This window comes from Lissotriton helveticus, chromosome 11 (assembly GCF_964261635.1).
Source record: "Lissotriton helveticus chromosome 11, aLisHel1.1, whole genome shotgun sequence".
In the NCBI taxonomy this organism is placed as follows: Eukaryota; Metazoa; Chordata; class Amphibia; order Caudata; family Salamandridae; genus Lissotriton; species Lissotriton helveticus.
Window position 1 is genome coordinate 110,327,483 of NC_136072.1, and position 22,512 is coordinate 110,349,994.

At 39.0% G+C, this 22,512-nt stretch overlaps 1 protein-coding gene across 1 annotated transcript in view; it reads left to right on the forward strand.

Moving 5' to 3' along the window:
* Positions 1-22,512, forward strand: part of MFN1 (mitofusin 1) — a 209,148-nt gene that overhangs the window by 56,822 nt on the left and 129,814 nt on the right. The window contains exons 6-11 of the mRNA XM_078666485.1: positions 1,530-1,638; positions 4,243-4,350; positions 6,076-6,229; positions 6,431-6,498; positions 15,741-15,862; positions 18,272-18,398. Of these exons, the coding sequence (XP_078522611.1) occupies positions 1,530-1,638; positions 4,243-4,350; positions 6,076-6,229; positions 6,431-6,498; positions 15,741-15,862; positions 18,272-18,398 (688 nt within the window). The remainder of the gene's footprint in view (positions 1-1,529; positions 1,639-4,242; positions 4,351-6,075; positions 6,230-6,430; positions 6,499-15,740; positions 15,863-18,271; positions 18,399-22,512) is intronic.

Sequence of the window (22,512 nt, forward strand, 5' to 3'; positions counted from 1 at the left end):
ATACATAATGTGTAACTTGGGGAAAAAGGTGGGGGGAAACGTTTTGGTAAACCTTTGGTCAACTTTATTCACTATATTTCTAAGGCATCATGTTATAAAATGTTTTGGATGCATGCCGATATTTTAAATAAATAAATATGTGAACCATCTATGTAAAACCGATTTTGGCAAAGTGAAAATAAATAATGGAGGCCTAATTCTTAAAGAAAGTCACAGAAGTGCACCTGTTGGTATACGTTCTTGCATATGGGGAAATTTACAACCTTCAGGAAGGCACAAGAGTTTATCAAAATAGGTCTGGAAACCATACTCCACGTAAAATTTTGTGAATTTCCTTTTCACCTGAGAAAATATATACACCTATGTCTGCTAATATGTATAGTTGGTACGCGATTTGAAATGAACTTTCCTTACACCCCTCTTCCCACTCTCTAAAATGTTTTAGTTCTGTCCTGGGCAGGAGTAAATTCTCAACCTTTTCTAGTGTGAGAAGAGATTCAAGAGAAGTTGGTGAATACATGTAAGTTTGTGGGTGTGCTTAGACTCACAGGCGATCCCAACCCTGGAACTACCGCTTCCTGCTTATCTACACCACTGTATATAGATTTGCAGGAAGGTGGCACAATCACAGCCTTCCTATAACATAACAAATAAAATGTGCCATGGCAAAATCAGAGACGCTATTGTCAGAGCTATGTTGTAATGAGAATGCTGCCATTATTTTACATCTCATGCACAAGGACATATGGATTTTGTTACAGGAGCTTGGTGAAGCCCTCCGTCCACAAACCAATAGATATTTTATAAAATTACACATCCCTGTGAGTGTCTTAGTATTGGAGAGCGTGATACTTATCGGACTAGAGAGGCAATAGGAAGAGACATTGAGTAAGTTGAAGTACCTATAAGTACTGCTGATAATGTTGCAAAAACAAAAAGCAATACATTGGTCAACAATCCTAGGACATCAGAAATGCATATTAGCTGAATAGAAGAAAAAGTTACATCATTTTCATTTTTTAGATTAAAATCTGGTCAGTGGTTGGATTGTGTTTCCGATGTAACTTTCTGTGTCCCAACTCACAGCTTGACATGGGCCCACTCCAGCTGTATTAGTCCTGATCAGCACAGTTTTTAGGTCGAGCATTCAAGACCTCTTGTATATACTTAAGTATGTACTTCTATGTTTAGGTCGAGCATTCGAGACCTCTTGTATATACTTTAGTATATACTTATATGCATATGTACTTTGTGGGCTCTGGAGATCAGCCCTAGGACTTGTCGTCTTTCGCTTAGGGACGTTTTTTCTGTTCAACTGCCTCTATTTAACTGTCTTGATAAAAAAAAGACCAGTAGATGTCAGTAAAATACCAGAATTGCTTTCTGCTGAGGGACTTTTATAGGAGATAACTATTAGAATCTTTGAAAAGTAATACGTTGATTTCTGAGCTTTTTAAACAAACAGTTTTCAGTTGCATTACGTTCATTGAACTTGGCCTGTAACACTCCTGTATTTTTCCCCCCTACAGCCCTGGCACAGATATCACTACAGAGTTAGACAGTTGGATTGATAAATTTTGTTTGGACGCTGATGTCTTTGTTCTAGTGGCTAACTCTGAGTCAACACTCATGAACACGGTGAGATTTTGTCTTTTATATTCTTGGATAATCTGTACCGTTTTGTATACTTAATAATTCTTTAAAATTTCTTTTGCACCTGCACACTGGCGTGTGGAATAGGTTTCTACTGAGTTGGTGCGATTGCTCCTAAAGGTGGCAAAGTAAACGGTTGCTTAATTAATCTGTAAAATGCAATCACATTGCTGGCCCCATTATTATTCAAGTGTGAGGGTGTCCTACCAATTTATGGATTGCTTATTTTTTTATAATCCAATTTCACATAAAAATAAAGAACTTTCTCTTACTGTATATTTTATAGAAACTAATTGTTCAGGCAGAACTGATGGCAATATAGCGCATTGTTTAGAAGAAGACTTTTGAACTATGCCGCATTCTCCTCTTTACCCTCTAAGTTTACTCTATTCGCCCTGTGAAAGTCCTGGTGATCACTGGTGGCTCAGTGGACTAATGCAAGCTTCCAGGAGTCATCATGGTCACAGGCTTAATACCCAGCTGGTCCACTCAGCCTTTCACCTATCTGAGGTTGATAAAATGAGTACTATTTAGTTATTCAGCACCTAGAGACTCAAGGCTGAAAGTTTAATAAGTGCATGTTATGTTATAAACTACACAATCAATCTTCAGGGTTCAATTTGGATATAAATTACAACAGCACAACCTTTTTAATCCATCTAATCTGGCAGTATGTTGAATACAATGATATACTGGTGCAAGGTGTCCATCTTTTGTACAGTTTGATTCATTGCTGTAATACAGTGGGAACTAGAATCCAACACTTTAAAGTGATTTTAGCCCATTAAGTCTATATTGTAAATATGATGAACAGGTTCAGTATTTTAACCACCCATCGGAGGAAAGCTGCTGCAGAAAGTAAACTTTTCAATGCGAACAGTAGACAGATAATCAAGTTAGGAGGTTGCCTTATACCAGACCCCGAAGCCGCAAATGGTGAGCTCCTCTATGTGATTTACAGAATTGGGTCCTTTGATGATGTTGTTTTTTGCTGTGCTTACATGAACCTAAAAGCTACGCTCCTTAAAGCCTTTCTTCACTCATTGAATGATTGCAGAGTATTTCTTATATTTTGTACACACATTCTACTACAGTGTTTTACATCTACAAGTTGGCTAGGGTGGAGGAGTTTACACATTTACAGGACTTTTGTCATCTGACATTGGAATTTGAAACCTTGGTGAACCAGGGAAGGATTGTGCCATCAGCTACTCACTTAGTGGCGACCTAAATCAGAAAGCAGTATGTCAAAGGAGATATACTTAATCTTATCAGTGGTCTTAACACCTTGCAGTGACCCATTATATGGAAGTGTCCATTCCTAAGCCTCTTTGCAGCATAGAAAATGTAACTACTTCATTGCATGTAAGGGTAAGAGTCTTTTTGTTTCAGAGAGCTGACTAGTTAAACTTTGTTACACATGCTTCACAAGAAGATCCTCAAACTGATCAGTAGTCAGTCTTACCTTTTTAAAACTGATAAAATGATTGATCCAACTGTACCAAAAATGACCTTTTTTCAGGTGGCGCAACATTTGCCACTGTCATTTCCCAATCAGGGAGAATTATCTTTCTTGAAGGTTGCTGAACTTGAGTGGGTAATGCTTGAACATGTAGAACCAGGTAGATGATCTTTTCTTATTGAGTTTGAGAAAAGGAGTGTTAATTCTCCGATGTGATGTCTTAATTCCCTTCATCAAGCCCCATCCAGTGAGCTTTTGATTATTACTCTAACTGCTTTAGTTCACAAGCTTTTCGGAACAGTGCATTCTACCAAAACTACTCAGTTGGAACACTGCTTTCTTCATTTTATTTATGTCCTCTTTCAGAGTTTGTGTGCTCTGATGGCTGAACAGCTTTTAACATTTTTTTAAAGAGACAAAATAGTTGTAAAGTCTCCTACTAGCTTCCCTACAAAGGTTCTAAAATTTTAATTTTAAGCGGGTCATTTGCTTACGAACAAAATTCTCAAAACACCACTACAGATTTGTAAAGAATTCTTGGAAGCTTGAATGTTTAGAGGACATTTAATTTTTGTTAAGTTCCATGATTTTAGTGACACTTGAGGGCTCAACCCAGGGTGAGAAAGCTACCAAAACATTTATCAGAAAGTGGTTAATCCCTTGTATCCTTAGAAGTTTCTCCCTTAATGGCATTCCTTCTACCTGTATCTACATTCATGTACGATGTTAGGACATTAAAAAAACCTTGCTTTCGGAAGGTCTCCCAATCAACGCTACTTGCAAAGTCATCACCTTAACTAACTCGCATGCCTAGTCATGTAAGCTAGAGAGCTAATTGCATATTTGGTCATACCACCTTCACCTCCCTTCAAAATTCCATGCTTGAGAATCTTCCCCTGGACATAAGAGAAGGCACTGAGAGGTACACAGAGATACACTTAAGTTAACTATTCCCACCTGGGTCAGTTTGAGGCAAAGCATTGAGAAGGGATGTTGACCTCCCCAGTCAAGAAATGAATAGTCTTGCTAGTCTACACAATTTATTATATTTCGTAACATTGATTAAAGTGTGTTAGTTTTGAGAACATAGTTTTTAGTTTAACTAATACTTTATTTTGGTCTTTTAGGAAAAACAATTTTTTCACAAAGTTAATGAACGTCTTTCTAAACCTAACCTTTTCATCCTGAATAACCGGTGGGATGCCTCAGCTTCGGAACCAGACTACATGGAGGATGTGAGTGTCTATACTTTTGTTTGGGTGATCTCTGGCATATCCATTACACTGTTGGACATCTGGCTCGGAAGCATATTCTTCAAGTAAATAAATTGAGAATGATGGACACTTTAATTTAATTCATCTCTAAAAATCTGTCATGCTTCGCTTGCTTGTATCATACCAGAGTCCACTAAATATTTTTACTATCTGGAGTTGAATGTGTTGCTATCAACTTATTTACAATGCTCTCTGTTCACTCTCCTGACACCAACTGTAATATGATAGGCAATGACAACCTAATGCAGTACCCTCTCAACTGACTAGATATATACTATGTAGTTGAAGTAATAGTGAAATGCTATCAAACATTTGTTTTATAATGGTACATTTTATCATATCATGCCTCCGGTGAACATTATGATTATCTCCCTATATTTAACAGCTTAATTGTGGTCTTTTACACAGTTCCGTGAATTGGTGCAGGTATTTTGTCCACAAAGAAGTTATAGATCAATAAGGTCACGTCGATTTGCTATGGTAAATTAAAAATGATGAGGAAGATCTTCCCTTTTTTACCTATGGATGCACGTAGAACTGTCACCCATGCCTTAATTACTTCCCACCTGGATTACGCGAACAGTCTATATGTAGGGGCCCCTCTGTACCAAATTGAACGTCTCCAGGTGGTGCAGAACGCGGCCGCAAGATTGATTGGTAACATTCCCTACAGACATTCGATCTCAGCGTTTCGCAAAGAGCTTCATTGGTTGCCTATAGCTAACCGAATTAAGTTCAAAACGCTCATTCTCGCCTTTCGAGCGCTGAATGGAACTGGCCCAGACTACTTAAGAAAAAGACTGAGGTTGTCCTACTCGATCAGGGATCTCCGCTCTAACAATCTGCGCCTCATGTGTGTGCCTAGATTCCGTCGCACAAGAATGGGTGGCAGAGCTTTTGCCGTCCTTGCAGCCAAATACTGGAACAGTCTTCCTATTGATCTTAGATTTGCCCCATCTGAAGTGATTTTCCGCAGACGCCTGAAGACTTGGCTTTTTGTATCTGTGTAGTCTACTTCCTCTCTTTTCTGTCAATCAGTTTTTAGCGCCGGGACACCCCCATTGGGGGTAGCCGTGCGCTTTACAAAATCCATAAATAATAAATAATAATAATAATAGATTACTTGTACCGGGACTGATCACAACTTAGCACTGATAAGTGGGTATGGATGATCCTGCTGTGGTGAACTTAAAATTCATGCCAAACGGTAAACACCACTGTGACTCTGACTGCTGCTTTGCATTTTTTCTTTGGTCACAAAATAATTTTATTTTTTACTAGCTTGTGTTCCTCTGATGTGCTGGTGGTTGTCTCACTTGTTATGGACAATCAAGACGTTCCTTGTCATTATCTTCTGCTTTATCTTCATGTGCCCACATGTTTTAGGTCCTGTGATCCGTATGTTCAAATCTTATAATTTTTCTGGTCTTGTATTAGTATGGGTAACCAAATAGATGACATTAGGATTTCGACATTATTTGGTTTGTTCATTTGATAGTAGGGCCTTTTCTGTTTCTGTTAAAAGAATCGTCAAAGCTGAATTACAATGTTGGGCTGTCTCATCCCATTGACAAAGCAGTATTGTTTCAGAGGGGAAAATATAACTCTTTTGCTCTAATTATTTTCAGTGATTGTACACACAGTACATTAACTTCAGATTTTATACATTTTGTAAACTTTTTTCAGGTGCGCAAACAACACCTGGATCGCTGCCAATCCTTTTTGGTTAATGAACTGAAAGTTGTTGACCCATGGGTTGCACAAAACCGTATCTTCTTTGTATCCGCGAAAGAAGTTCTCAATGCAAGAATGCACAAGGCCCAAGGGATGCCAGAGGATGGTACGAATTTGTTCAGATTTAATCATCTTGAATGCTTGACAAACGGGTCCGTCAAATACCCCATGATACTCATTGTTGCTATGTTACTAATTCTCATTACAGTTCTGTCGATAACGGGGCTTATTTATAAAGCTCACCAAAAGATAACCATTCCTAGGTGCATAGTGTTTTACTTCTTTCTAAGCTCTCTTTGTTTTACAGGTGCTGCGTTAGCTGAAGGTTTTCAAGCTAGGTTAGAGGAGTTTCAGAAATTTGAGAAACTGTTTGAGGTACGTCTTTCTCTGTTTTGTAGTACACAAAGTAGGCAATCAGTTACCTATTGCATTTACAATCAACTAGTCATTTGGAGCCTTTACCTTTTTCTTTGTGTCTAAAAATTAGTTTTCTGGGGCTGATGTAGCTTCTTTCCTATTTTCCAATTACAACTCTATAAGGGCCCATTACACCAAGCATCTTTGTTGTCATCAGATTGATGCATTTCTGTGCCCTTTTTTTAAACAGTAAGTTACTGAGGTGAGAAGTTAAGACTATTGCAACTGGAGTTTGAATATTAATAATTAAATGTATTTGAAATGTTGTATATTGAAGTCTAACATCTTTAAATACTTGGCATGACATTCTATCTGTATACTGTTCCCACCCTGTGCAGAAGTAAGTCAGTTGTAGCATAGTGGGTTGCACACACTGATTATTCTCTAGACAGAGGATGTACAAAACCCTTCCCCTTTATTTACAAGCACATAACGTCACACTTAAAAGATAATTATAGGGATGTTTCTTCAGGTTAGGCAAATGGCCATCTTTAACTACTGGTTGCTGTATTCACAGGAGAACAACTGACATCAAGATAGTTCAGCAGGACAGGGGCACCCACAAACATTCTGCAATCACTTAGACATACCAGTACAGGAATCGAGAGAATGCCACAGACGTTCCTCTTCACAGTAAGGAATAACACAACGACGTGATGTAGCTCAGAACAGATTCAACCACGCCATACATTAAAGTCAGAGTTAACACAGTGCTCAAAGTAAAATTGCTCCAATGTTCAGGTCCCCAGGCAGCTGCATGTGCACCTATCCAGTAACTATCTACCAGTTTTGAGCATCTTGTATCTCCTATGACTTGAGACCAATTACAACTCCATCATGCATTATACTTAAGCATGTCCCATGCCTTGAATATGTTGTGGACTTGGCAACTTCCCTTACACCTGGGATCCAGTACCCTTAATAAATTCAAATAATCTGGAATCACTGAGACACACCATATTCGAAGACCTCATGGTCCACCAGATACCTTGACCATCGAACAGCCATGGTACAAGCTCCTTAACTCATGCACAACTACCTCTACATTTTCGGATTAAAAAACAAGACAGTTACCCATTGCCGCCTCCCAAACACATCATGGGACTAATGCTACAGAAATACTCAGTGCAACCTTCACGCCTCAACTCAAAATTTGCATTCCTGTTAAAATCAACAAGCAATTTTACAAAGTCAAGTAGACGGAAAGTCCAATGTGAATACTGCCCAAGCCAAATAAATGTCTTTTCTGCTTATATGAATAAAGGCTGCGAGCCTGAAAACTGCCATTAAAGTAATTCACAGTTATTGCCCTTTTTATGGAAGTGACCAGATTGGGATGCTATTAGAAAAAATGTTTTTAATTTAACTTTTCACATTAACTTACATATATTTACAGTAGCATTTAATTTTTGCAACTGGTTTGTAAGGACAATGTATAAACATGTGGATGTAGTTAGTATGTTGTACTTGGCACGTCCAACATGCCCCGCTTTCCAGAAGACATACGTTTTCCATCCTACATCAGCTGCAGTATGTTCTTTGTAGTTTTTATTGAGTTATAACTGTTTGCAGAGTAAAAGTCATTTTCAGATGATATTTCAAATATTTAAGCCAGTCATTTTCATGTGTTTCAAGGTTCAGTTTGTCCGCAATCACTTTTTTGTTTTTAAGCTATAGGTAGATATTGTCATTAATGAGACGCTGATTAATTTCAGAACTTGGAGTATGCTTGTTGTGAATCTTTGTCTTTAGAAAGATAGCTTGAAGAAGAGTCAATGCTCTTGATTCCAAATATAGAATTATGTGTTACATTCCTCTCAGGATTTGTCATAGATGTAAATAGTTTCATATTTCATCTGTGGGAGACAATATTTTTTCAGTTCATAAAAAGAGATGAATTTTTCATTTTAAGGCATCACATCGAGGTTTCCCAAAAAGAAATGCATTTTGTGACTGAAGTTTAGGACTATCCTAAATAGGGGAGTCTGTTAATTTTATCAAGTCTGCGCATAACGTTTTCTGACTTGTTTTTAAGATCTGCACAGATATATCAAAACTTAAATTTTAGGAGCTTGAGGAAGGTAATTCCTTAATAATTAGTTTTTTAATATAATCCTTTTTGGGGTTTATGTGCGCATTACGGTTGAATCCATGGTGTTTGTTACAGAGTAAAAGATTAGTGATACTCCCTTGTCTTTGAAAAATCAAATTGTCCTTTCTAAAAATGAATCTTTAGTTTGTTGAATGGAATTGTAAATTTTTTTTTGTGCCAAATGTTTTCTACTTCAAACAGGATTTTTTTAAAACTTTAAAACGGAAATTATTAGTCCCCGGGCGCTCATGTTTAGCAATGTTAAAAAGATTCTTAGTAAAATATTCATCTTTATTATACTAATATTTGCCCGTAGTCCTAAATTGAGTTAGTATCGGGTGTCATATTTTGTGTTATGAGTTCACAATGTTTATTTTCATAGTTGACTCTATATGTCTTGGACTTTTAATGCCAATGTATGTTGCTTGTTTAGCTTCTCACTGAAGTGGTCATTTTTTTTTTTTAATTAACTTAGATAATGGCATTATAGGTGATTTATTTCAGTTGCTTTTATAACCAAAGTAGGAACCTATATTATTTAGTACTTTAAGCAGTTCAGGGATGTTTTTTCAGGGGTGCATAGCGGTAACAACATATTATCATTTACACCTATTTTAATACTCCTAATGTTAGTATTAGACTCAATAGCTATTGTCCAGGGTTCAATGCTAGATTAAATACTAAAGGTGGTAGTGGACACCCTTGTTGTGTTCCTTTATGCAGGTGAATTGTGTTGGACAATAATCAATTTGTATTAAAATTAGCTTTAGACCCATTATACACTTCTTTAATACTATCAACAAAGGTATCTCCAAAGTTCATTCTACGCATTGTTGCAAACTGCTATGTGATATTATAATTTCAAATGGTTTCTCTGCATCTAAGCCTATTTTGTGGAGTATATTAAATCTTGAATTTGCTTAATATGTTTCCCTCCTAATCTCTCTGTAAAATGCACAATGCGCCAGCCACATAAATATCCCCTAACATAGCCTATGGCAATGAAGTAAATGAGCAAGGGGAAAAAAACGTTCAAAATGTATACAGCACAGTCTCAATATTGGACCCATAATTAAACCGGGATGCAGAATATAAGCTTGGGTGAACATTATGAGTAACATTTACGTTAATCTGGCATTATATAAAACTTAACCTTACACAGATCACATTTTATTCCATCGTCCAGGGAACAATGCATGAAAGTTGAGCAAACATAAACATTGCAAACCCTACTCAACTCATGGAAATAAAAGAGTAAGCAAGTATGACATCAAATGGGCTGTAAAAACAAATCACTACCTCACTGTCCAGAATAAATCCAGCATGTGAAAACATTTTAACATGATTAATTAAATATTTAAAAATAAACACAACAGAGTTTGTTGGTAACGTTTTTTGAGAGGTATCTACTGACACCTGAATTTTATGCCAGTACTGACATAGTGGCCTTAAAACTAACATCTGTGTTGATCTCTCATCCAGTTCAGATAGTCTAGTCCGTTTCATTCCTCTGGCATGTACACCACAAGATTCACATTTATTTACGAGCACATCTGGTACAATTCTGACATCAAATGTTAAACCTTAGATAGAGCACTGCACTATGAACAGGTCAGCCCAGGAACCAACTCCAGCAGCTGGTGCCTTAAAACACAGGGGCATAGAACACTGACACTACAACATCCTCAGCTAGATTGAGAATCCCAGAGACATCTGCAAACACTCATACTTATGCTTGTGAAAGGGCTACACAGGTACAATACCACTCACATCTGTAGTACAGCTAATCATATTATATACCAACAAGTTAGATGTTTAATGGTTTATGTTTTTAAATATTTGTTTGCAGATATTTAGAAAATAATGTTATACCTACCCCTATTTTCCAGCTGTATTCCATACTAACCTGTCTGTTTTCCTATTGACTTTCCTTGGATCCTGTACAGTATGTGACTAATTCCTTCTCTTACTCTCCATTTTGAAAAATTACTCTTCTCTTCACGCCTAGTCTAGCTCTAACATTGTGCAGAGATTTACAAAACTATTGCTCTTCATTGCTGAAGTCTAGATCTGCTTCATCGAGGCGCAACTAACGGCTTTAATCATTTCTTTTCATTTTCTTTCTTTATCCTTCTTTTTCACTTATTCTGATTATATATTATTCATTAAAAGTATGTTTTGTTTAACAACCTCTCTTTGTGCTTGTATCACAATTAGTCTTTGCGTGTGTCAGTATTGAATACCAATAAAGTTTGAGGTTTCCATTAGGACAAAATACATAGAGGTTTTCTAGTTACAAAATGTTAAATAAAAAAAAATCAGATTGTGTAAATGAGAAATTGATTGATTTTGCAGTTTGTCGTTTTGTGTTAAATTAAAAATAGGCATGTTTTATGATCTGCCCTTTTTACTAAAGTCTGGTGGCTGCCTGTGATAAAGTGAGTACGCCCAGGAGTACAAGTCTGTTGTTTGGTGGATGGATGTGTGTACATTAATTATTTTAGTGCAACTGTGAAGCATCAGTCTTGCTGTTTGATTGTTAGGCACATCACCAGTCCAGTTTAATTTTTCTTTACCTCCACGTCTCCTGCCCGGTTTCTTTTCTCACAAAAACTCTTCCAAACTTCAGCGCCATGAGACATTCATGTGTGAAGTGTTTGGAGGTTCTGAAATGAAGTACATTCAAGCCTTTCAGGACATTAAGATTCATCCACCTTTACTTTAGCCACTTATTACAAACTATCCGGGGATACATTTGAACGTTTTCCACTTTAATTAGAGCACCATCAACATGGAAAGGTGTTGCCAATTAGGGAGGACACTTTAGGACTCCATACACTACCTTGTAACCACATCATCAAATTGCTTCCCAGGACCTCAGTTACAAATTTTGAAACAGGACAGCATAGTCTTCAAATAAAGAGGTATTTACATCAGTTAAAACAGAAACCCTTGACGATTAAGGTTGAGGAAAACTACAGCCACCAGAATTAAACCTGGATAGGCAGGGAGTGATTATCATGCCCCTCCCAAATGCCGAAGCATTGGGGTAGTGGGGGTGGCTATTAGAGGAGCTAAAAGCAGCTATTACTGCCCTGCGCCAGCTCCCTCCTAGCAATGCACACCAGCTCAAGCCACGTTTTTTCTTCTGCAGGAATGGAGGTGGCAAATAGGGCAGTAGGAGTAGCCCAGCTTCTCCCACCCTCCCTCTAACAGCCCAAAAAATCCACACAGCTCCTCATAGGGGAGCAGAAATATGACAGATTTTGCAAAATGAGAGCGGTTTTCTGTGTGATGTCAGACTGTAGGATTACATCCTTCTCATATACAGGACCATCTGATACTGTCATTACTTCCGGAGCTGGCTAAGTCAGCCTCAAACCTACCTCAGAGTTCTCCTGGAAGCTTTCTCAGGTTTTAATATGGCACATAATAAGCCATCCATGTGGTCACAGAGAACTGGAAATTTTCTGACGGGCTTATTGAGAGTGTTCCCACCATCTAGGGGACGTCCACAGTTTGGAAGCTAAATACAATGCTTCCATAGTTAATGCCCAACAAATTCACAAATTAAGTAAATACTTGTAAGAAATTGGGTTGTTGGTTGACTAGGGTGTAAGCCGTGGTCAAGAAGCAACCACCATTCTTCGGGGTAAGGCACAAGCAAACGCCAAAAAGAACAAAGCGCTAACAAAGGATATCCGTAAATGCCAGACCAGGAAAAAGTTACAAGTGCAGGACGACCACAATGGAGAGCAGGCCAAGTACAGAGATCATGTTAGGCCCGCGGAACAAAGTACCTTAAAATCGGGGTTGTGGGGAGTTGAGGGGATCTACGTTGAAGATGCGTCGCGCAGCCGAAGCAATGCGTCTGTTTTGGGTTGCTTCGACGTGAGGTCTTGCGCTGTTGTCGAGGATCCCTTTGACGAGAGCATACAGTCTGTGTGATGTGTCTGTTCTGAAGAGCTGTGAGGCTGCGATGCCGTCGACAGGAGATGCAATGGCCCATGCTGAAGTTGCGACGCTTATTCAGGGTGATCCGAGTACTGCAGCGGCGATGGTCAAAACCACGCACCAGTGGTGATGCCTTAGTCCTGCTCATGGATGGATATGTGTTGGTTCTGCTGGACCCACAGAGGCTGGCAAGCACCTTAGGCCTCCTTCCAAGGGTCCAGGACTGGGGTGGCACTAGTTGGCAGGGTAAACTCGCACATGGCTTTTCAGTTAACTGTCTTCCGCCCATGGGGTTTGCCACAGCTTCTTCAGCAGGTAGTGCATAGCGCCAGGACACCTCAGGGTAGCAGCGTGCTTTAAAAATCCCATTAACATTAACATGGCAGAGTGCAGGTGCAAGTTGGTTTGAAGCCTGATATGTCCCTGAGGTGTCAGGGGGACAGCCAACTAGCCTTTGGACTCACTCTGGGTTCTGGAGATGCAAGGCCAGTCCTTCTCACCCAGTCAAGAGGGCAGCACAACAGGGCAGCAGTTAGTTCTGAGCAGCAGTCCAGCTGAGTAGCAGTCCTTTCAGCAGCTCAGCAGTCCTTCTTCCTGGCAGAGTATACACAGGTCCAGAAGTGTGCTGAAGAGTTAGTGTCTGCAGTCTCCTTTTGAGAAGCTGGTTCCCTGGTTCTGGAAGCTGAGAGAAGCTTCAAGACAATGTCTTTGAAGTGCACCAACGCCCTGCCTTCCCTTTCCTGGCTTCAGACTAACTACAAGGGATGCGCAGCCCTTTGTGTGGGGACAGTACACACCCTTTACGAGTGTAAGTGAGGCTGAGCCCAGTTCCTCTCGCTCTTCCTGCCAGTGGTGGGCCATCCAGTCACACCTAAGCTCCCATTGTGTGTGGTAGTCTAGGAGGAATGCACAAAGCCCAACTAGTCATTTGACCAGAGTCCGGCTGCGGGTACCAAATGGCTAAGGTAAAAAGATGCCAACTTTGTATAAGTGGCATTTTCAGAACTTTATTTTAAAATCCGACTTCACTATGAGTTTGGATTTTAAATTAAGACACCAAACATGATCCATATATCTGTTCCCATTTGGAAATGACAAGTATAAGAGTTTTTCACTACCAAGACATGTAAAACTTAAAAGTACATGTCCTACATTTTAAATACATTGCACCCTACCCTCTGGGCTCACCAAGTCCTATCCTAGGTGTGACTTATATGTACTAAAATGGAAGATTTGGGCCTGGCAAAAGGTTTATTTTGTTGGGTGGAAATGGCAGCTCTGCAATGGCAGGCCTGAGACATGTTTGAAGGGCTACCTAAGTGAATGGCACAATCGGTGCTGCAGGCCCACTAGTAGCATTTAATTTACAGGCACTGGGTACACATAGTACCACTTTATTTGTGACTTATATATAAATTAAATATGCCAATTGGATATAAGCCAATATTACCATATTTAGAGGAGAGAACACACACACTTTAGCACTGAATAACAGTGGTAAAGTGCTCAGTGTCCTAAGGCCAGCAAAATCTAATTCAGTAAACATAGGGGGAGTGAAGGCAAAAACGTTCGAGGTTGACCCTGCAGAGAGGGCCAGGTCCAACAATACTAAACCTGGAAAACTGCATTCATCCTATCAGTGCCTTGCCCTGCTATGTTAAAGTTAAATGGGACTTCCACTTAGACAACAGGGAATGCGCCAAGCATGTTAATCTGTGACCGACACCAACGGTGCAGAACCACCACTACAGATAAATTACTCATATTTTTTTAACAGTAACGTAAACAGAAAATGACTGAAGATGACCTCACAGTATGATGGCTGCTGTCTCACAATATGCAGGAGGTGCCGTCTAAAAGTAGTAACTATATTCAAGATTAGAAAGCAACAACTGTACATTTGTAATGCAGATTGATTTTCAAGCACTTGACACAGTGCACTAGATGAGACATCCAGACCTTGATACGATATGTCACTTATGGCATCTAGAGGTGGCAGCAATAAACCAGGAAAGGCTATAAGTACTGTCAAAATGAGGCTTCCGGAATTGGATAGAGTACTTCGATTGAGATCTGCACTCTGCTGCTTCTTTATTAACTCTATGTGCACCCAGCATTTCTTCTCTTCTTTCCATGTTTTGAACATTGTTTACCCACTTTGATATCATGCAACATGAGACGCTAAAGGACAAGAGAAGCTAGTGCTGCAGTTCCCTTTGCTTTAGTTGTTTTAAGTGAGGGAAGTTTAAAGTCCTGCAGCCCATGCTATTCTTGGTTAGAGATGGTGTGACTTTGTGGAGATTAAATTGTGTGCATGTGTAAGTGTGTGTTGCTGCTTGTTCTGTATCCTGTTCTGTGTGTATGGAAAGCTTCCAATGCTGTTGGTATTTTGTGTGTTGCTGCTTGTTCTGTATCCTGTTCTGTGTGTATGGAAAGCTTCCAATGCTGTTGGTATTTGTACAACGTTATATGTGCAGTGGAGACCCACATATCATTTTCTGGGTGATCTCAATTTGGCCTGTGATCTAGGTGGGGATACGTCATCTCTAAGGTATTGTGTAAAACAGGCAGTAATGACAGGCATATTGTAGACAGAAGACAGCCAGGTTGCGAACGATGTGAAATAGAAAAGCAGTGGACATGGAAATAACAAATTAAGTATGTTGAGGATGATCAACACTAGTGGAGTGTTATCACTTTATGTGCCAAACATGACTTATCAAGATGTATACAGATAATATGTTTAGTTTAACAGATGTACAATCTGTATCTAAAAGTTAGTGTTTTCCTTCAAGTGACACATTTATTGTACATGAAACAACATCTGATGTAGGTGGCTTTTGTTTTGCGATTCACAATCTTTATATATCTTCAGATACATCACTTTATACTATTTGGTTTAATTTATGTTTTTTCTGTTGCCCTCAGTACACATTACTGTGGAAAGATAGGTACTGGCTTACTGTTGCAATGCCACATTTCAATTTTCTGTTAATTTTGATTTGCTTTTTTAAAATTATGTTTCCTTTCCATTTTGAGTAAAAGGCAGCAGTAAGTGAGTACTGCGTTAAATCCATTGTTGATTGGAAAGTTCATATTCCTGAGATTGTTGATCTGGAATCACAGTAATGTGTTCTGACTTGGGCCCTCGCAGGAGTGTATCTCGCAGTCAGCAGTGAAAACAAAGTTTGAGCAGCACACTATCAGAGCTAAACAGATAATAGATGCTGTGAAAAACATAATGGATGCAATTAACGTGGCAGCAGCAGAAAAAAGGTGAGACAAATAGTTCTACACAATTTCTTTTCCTTTCATAATGATATAGTAGGTGAGACAGGAACTTCTTTAGAAAGCGATGTGAAGCTTTACTGTTGTATTAGAAATGAATTTGGAGGCAGGTGGATTTACTAGAGTAATTGAAATTGATAAATATTTTAAACTAAATCCCTAATACTGTGGTTTTCGCTGTTCATATGTAAAGCCTTATTACTGTATAGTTCCGGACTCGAGTAACGTTTCCGGTTAATTTAGTAGACATTTCAGATTAGTATAACAGTTGCTTAAAATGTGTCACACACAAATAGTCCTAGCCAAGAAATTGTGAAGATGGGCTTTTCGATTAAGGTGCTGCAATTATAGGGCAAGTGCTAGAAACAAGTCAAAAGAAAATTTGAAAATTTAATAAGGTGGCCTACAGCAATGGAATGGGTGTTAAGGATTAGAAAGAAATATTAAGGGGAAAAGATAGCTAGGAAAATATTGGGAGTCTGGCTTGGATTTCTTGACCTAGCTAACCACCAGTAAATATGCTCAAGTGAAGGAGAGAAGCTGGGCTAAGGAAGGCGGCAATTAGATGGTAACTAGTAGTGGAGCAACAGAACTTAGCGGGCTATTAATGTGAGATCTATAGGAGAAAGCAATGGTAAAAAGATGTATACTTTCAAGCTCTTTGCTTGTATTAATTTTGTTTAATCTATTGCAGCAGAAAGCCACAACAAAGGAATATATTTTCTGGTTAAGTAGATAGGATTAAGGTTTGACATGCAGCCTGTAAGAGATGGCGAAATACTGGATTGCATAACGATCTCGAACCTTCCAAAGTAACAAATCATTAAAATTTTTTAAAACAAAAAAAGAGCCACCTGGGTAGATGTGACCTGTGGTATCTTATTTCACTGGACTTTGACATCAAACCCCTCCAAATGTCAAAACACTGAAATGGTGTACTTTTTCCATAGGCATCAGATTCTGTGCACTTGTTTGGAAAATCCAGTAATGTAAAATGTAATTTTGAAAAATGGGTTACCAACTATCATTTTGTTGTTTAGTCTTTTCTTAGAACCAATTCTTCAAAATAGTATTAGCACCATCTTGTTCTCATTTAGTCTGTTTCCCAGTGACTAGACATAAAGAATACACCTCCATTAGCATTGTATGAATCATTATACAGTTGTTTTTAAAATATATCCTCAGTGAAGAATAGTTTATTTTATAGGCTTTAATCATTATTTCCTATTGTTGGAGATCCATATGTGCAATTTTAATCCTGTTCACATAATTGTGATTCTAGAGCTCTTCTTGTTTGAAGCTAGTCATTATTAATATTATAGCGAGCATAATACTGAAAACAAATCACACCAGATGAAAAGAAAAGAAAATGGGCATGCCTACCTGGGTGAGTAGAAGGAGTCCGAGCTAAAGAAAGGCTGACCTAATTAACAGTTCTCGATATAGTATCTTCACCAAACAAGAAATGTAGGTACTCACTAAAGCCTCTCACATTTACTCTTAAATAATGCAGATACTAACCCTACAAAAACCAACCAACCCTCAGGATAGTTAAACTTCTGATCTGTTTTTATGTTTAGATTTCATACTCCGATCAAAATTAAAAATCCACTGTCAGTCCCAGTTCTTTGGCAGAGTTCAGAAACATATTGTGTTAAGCTTTATTCGCTGACCTTGATTAAATGACCCAAAGTGACTGTAAGAAGAGAAAAAGTATATTTTGCAATTGCAGAACAAAATAACATTGAGATTTCTAAAAAGACAAATCCATCATAATATGTAAAGCGGACACTGATTTTTACCAAGTGCATTGTTTTTTTACAAACCAACCTGTGTACTAATGGGTCTTTTCACAAAATACAGAATTGTAGTGGTTCCCAGTTCAACCTTACTCATGAATGTTAATGAGGCAGGCCACAAATTAAGGAATAAAAGAAAAAGGAATGCATTAAAACAAGGAAATATTAAAGCTTTAAAACATTTTTTTTTTAGGAATTAGCAGTGGTCTAATGGACCATTTTGTACCCTTAAAACATGTTTTTTCCACGTTCACAAAGGGGAAGGGTCCATTGGCAACCCTTCCTGTTTTGCTAATTACTTTCTTTTCTGGTGTTGGTAAAATATTAATATTTTGCAATCAGATTGCGGGCACAAAAAATGAATAAAACCTTTAAGTAATCAGCATTTGGAAGGAATGCTCTAAACATTCACTTTCCAAATAGTGATTGGGTATGATTTCCTAAAGCCATTTAACAATTTGGAACGCTTCATTGCTGAGGCAGGAACAAGAAAACCAGGGAAAAGAAAACCTAGAGTGAGCAGGGATTGAAATCTATTTGCTCATGTTGTTTATATGCTACCTAAACCATAGACCTGTTCGTTGTACTCTACTCCCAGGGTTTTATCAATGGAAGAGCGAGAGGATCACAGGGACAGGTTAGACTTTGTTCAAAAGCAGCTGTCGCTGTTGACCGAAGATATGAAGAAACGAATCCATCTGATGACAGAGGAGGTGAAGTCTAAGGTAAATTATGTGTTACATCAGTTTAATTCTGGGACTTAAACTTCTATATTTTCACCTATGCTTTCATTCAATATTATTTTAAGTTTTCATTTATTAATTGCAGTTTTATGTTTTGATTTTTACATATTTTATTTTTGAAATCTTCTGTGCTTCTCCCTAGACTGTACAGAATGTTCCACTTGATAAGACATCCTAAAAAGGTCAACCTAGCTATTTCAAGTTAAGGAAATACCTTTTTGAATTTGATTTAACACACCAGTGAGTGATTGGGGTCTTCCTCACCCCAATCACACTCATCAAAGGAAACTTTACAAAACCCAGTACCTTTGATATTCCTCCTAGGAAGACTGCTGGAACTGTCCTATTTACGTGGCGTTCTTCTGTTGAATTAATTCGCAGAAATGCATCCATCATGTGATTTCAGTCTGAGCATTGCACACAACTCTGTAAAAAAATTCATAAATGTGCTGGTAGACCTTCCAGCCCGCCCCCCTACCCTGAATATGGAACCCTTGGAGAGGGTGGAAGTTTTCGACTACCTTGGCATTCGCCTATCACACAAAATGCAATGGACCCCACACCTGGACAAAATGCTATTAACCCATAAGAGGATAACAGGAGCCCTTCTGAAAGAACAACGCTCCTGTTCAACCAGACCGATAGCGGTTGTCCTCGAAATCTACTCAGCCAAAGGGGTTAGCTCAGCCCTCTACGGGGCGGAACTTTGGGGCTCATCTATTTCTACCGACCTACCAAGATCAGAGATTTTTTTTTTAGAGTGATTATGTCACTTCCACAGGGTACTCCTATGGTCCCGCTAATGTTGGACCTAGGTTGTTGCCCAATTGATGATCTTGCAAGATTCCGCCCTCTTTTGCTATGGGCACGCCTGTGGCGAGTGGAGGAACTTGGGAAATACGCGCAAGGTCTTTCAGAAATCATGTCATTACCAGGGTGGCACAAAATCAAATGGCTGAAAGATATGAAAACATTGTTACTAAACCTGGGCTTAAACGACGCGTGGGTAAATAGATCTTCACCCCCAAAATCAATCCTCAAGAAACTTTATTGGAACTGGATTTCATTACAAAGGAATACCATAGGAATACCAGTACTTCCTTGGGCAGACTCGCTGAAGACTTTTTGAGGTTCAAGGACCTGCCAAAACGGGAACTGTACCTTGACACTATTGAAAAACCTTTTGATAGAGCCCTGTATTTTAAATTTAGAGCAGGAACCCTTCCCTTACATTCTTTTACCTCACGATGGAAATTTCCTGCACAAACTACAGAGCTTTGTCCAGCATGCATAGTTAGACCAGAGACAGTGGCACACTTCATGTTTGAATGTGGAGAGTATGCCCTACCCAGGAGGGTATGGCTTAAAAATTTATGCCGCCAGCTGGGCACTAGGAGCCACATGGACGCAATTCGCATATTAATGTCTGATAGTCGTGCCACCTATGCTTGCGCCCTAGCCAAATTTTTATCATGGGCTTGGTCCATTAGAACTAAAAGGCTAAAATTAACTGTTTAATTCCTTTTTAAATTGATCACCAAACTGAATTTTCTTAAAATATTGCAACCTTTTAACAAATTTTTCTTTTTTTTGTATATAAACTCTTGTTGTTTATGCTTGCTTATACTTTCGCTTTTAAACTTGATGTATTTGCGTTTTATGTGAAGCTTTTATGATAACTTTTTATCAAAATAAAGCCTTTTTGACTTTGACTTTGACCTTCCTACTCCAGCATCTATGTAAGAGCACACTGCTTGTCTCAGACTGCAATTACTGTAGCTAGATTTTGCAGATGGAGCTGAGGCTCTTCGTGGCCAACAGCGTTTCCAAAAAACTGTCTTCCCACTTCAGGGTGACCTGGTATTTCCTGTCATGTCATATGTCTTAAAACTGAATAGCATGACCTGATAAATGCTTATAGGGTCTGCATTTATAATTCTTTCTTGTGTCTGTAGTGAAAAGAACAGCTGGGAATCAAAACCTCAAAATTCAGATAAGTTGGTTATCGGCTGCTCACACATTGTTCATTGCCACAGGAACATACAGTGCCATTTTTCTTAAAACAAATCAAAACTGTGGAAAATTCTTTTAATGTTATAAGTATAGCATGAAAATATGCATCAAATCATAGGGTAGTGGAAAACAAAATATCCAGCATCGTACCGATGTAGACTGTTGTATACAGTTAAAGTGGTATGCTACTGGGTATTGCAGAGTCGTCGGTATCTATAGAGCAGAGTCCTGTGTAGCTCATAGTCTTAGGTCAGTTGTTCGAAAGGATTTAATATGGTTGTGGTCCCACTCTTCTCCCAGCAGAAAAATAGCGATATAAGGTCACATGACTTGAATCTTGGCAGCTGTGCCACTTGTGTCAACCTGGAACCTCCCCAAATGGGGTATGGCTAGTGAGTTTATCCAATCAGTAACCATGTTTTAAGGTCTCCCGCCAACACAGAATTGGAGTCTTGTGATTTTTGGGAGTGAGCGGGGGAGGTCCCACCTTAAAGCAAGCATAGCGACCAAGGTTTCTAAGTTATGCAACACTGACTGCAAGATGGTGTCCTGTCTGTCTCCAAACAGCCAGTTTTTGACTGACACCAATTGCGCTGCCCAATAACAGAGCTTGAGGTCTGGGACTTCTAAAAGGGAAGTGGTATGTGGGAAGAATACATTTTTATAGTATACGCTAGTGAGTTTGTCCGCCCACAGAAATTTGGCAGTTCTGGAAAGAAGGAAGACAGGAGTATAAACGGAAAGTTTTGTAGCACGTAGGTGAAGTGTCTACAGATAATTTTATCAAGTGCCACCCTACCAATCAGTTTGAAGGTCAAAGATCATCTTAGTTCCAAATGTTTGCAAGTATGCCACATAATTCAGGCAGTATTCAAATCACAGGCTCTCACTGGTGACAATTATGCTCAGCTATTTAAGATAACCATCTACTATTTGTACTTCTTATTTTGCAGCATTAGGGCACGTATATTACAGTACGCAGACCTAGTGCCACCGTGCATGTTCTGTCCTAGATGTGGTGGGATGTCTTCTTTTCTTAGACATTGGAGCCTTCAAGCTATGTTATCATCAGGATCATGGGGCCACCCTGCTGTTTTGCAAGGCTCTGCACAAAGCGATCACTGGAACATGTCTTTAAAAGGGTACCTTAGATGCTAAATGCTGCACTCTCCTAAATCACCTCGTTGACGTTGCATGAACCATAAAGCTGTTGGTGGTAATGTGTTCACGCATTTGCTCAGCAAGTTTAGCACAAGTCCCTTTCAAAGGATCCCTTCAACTCTTAGCTGAGATAATGTACCATTTCCAAAGGAAAAGCACTCATAAGAAAAATATGCAGCAGTAAAGAGTCCTTCACACTGTGAGCTGAAGCCCTTCTAATGCATTGGTATAGTGGTGCAATCACTGCCACAGTAGTGTACCCCTTGCCTTTGCTGTTAATGGATTCCTTGAACCCGATATGTTAATTGTTATATTTGTATGCCCTATGCCCACCCCCTCTCCTTAGAACTGTTCCTCAGAAATAGTGTTTAGAGCATGTCCAGTAGTGTTTTTGAAATAAGTGATCGTTAAAGCTATACAAGCGGTCCCAGCACCCGAGGGTTAACAAGTATTTAATAAACTGGGCCTCCGTTAGCTGTTTAAAAAGGCGAAAGGACAAAGTGGCGACCCATGAGGCTTTTTACAGAGAAATAACAGAACAAGCCTGAGGGAATCCCCCTCTAACAGCTACAGCGCCTTAGCGAGCGCAACACATAGCCAACAAAAACACAATCACTTAATATAGTTTATTAGTTTATTATTTAATTGCACTTTTTCACTTAACTCTTTGGTCCTGAGGAAAGCCAGCTTATAATAGAAAAGGCACTGGCAGAAACATGTAGACCACACAGGACATGGGAGATCATTAATCACTCCACTTTGTCCTTTCGCCTTTTTAAACAGCTAACGGAGGCCCAGTTTATTAAATACTTGTTAACCCTCGGGTGCTGGGACCGCTTGTATAGCTTTTTAAACTTTCACTTCTCACCCCTTCACTGCACACGCAGCAATATACCAGCTCCGCAGTCTCCTGGCGTTGCAG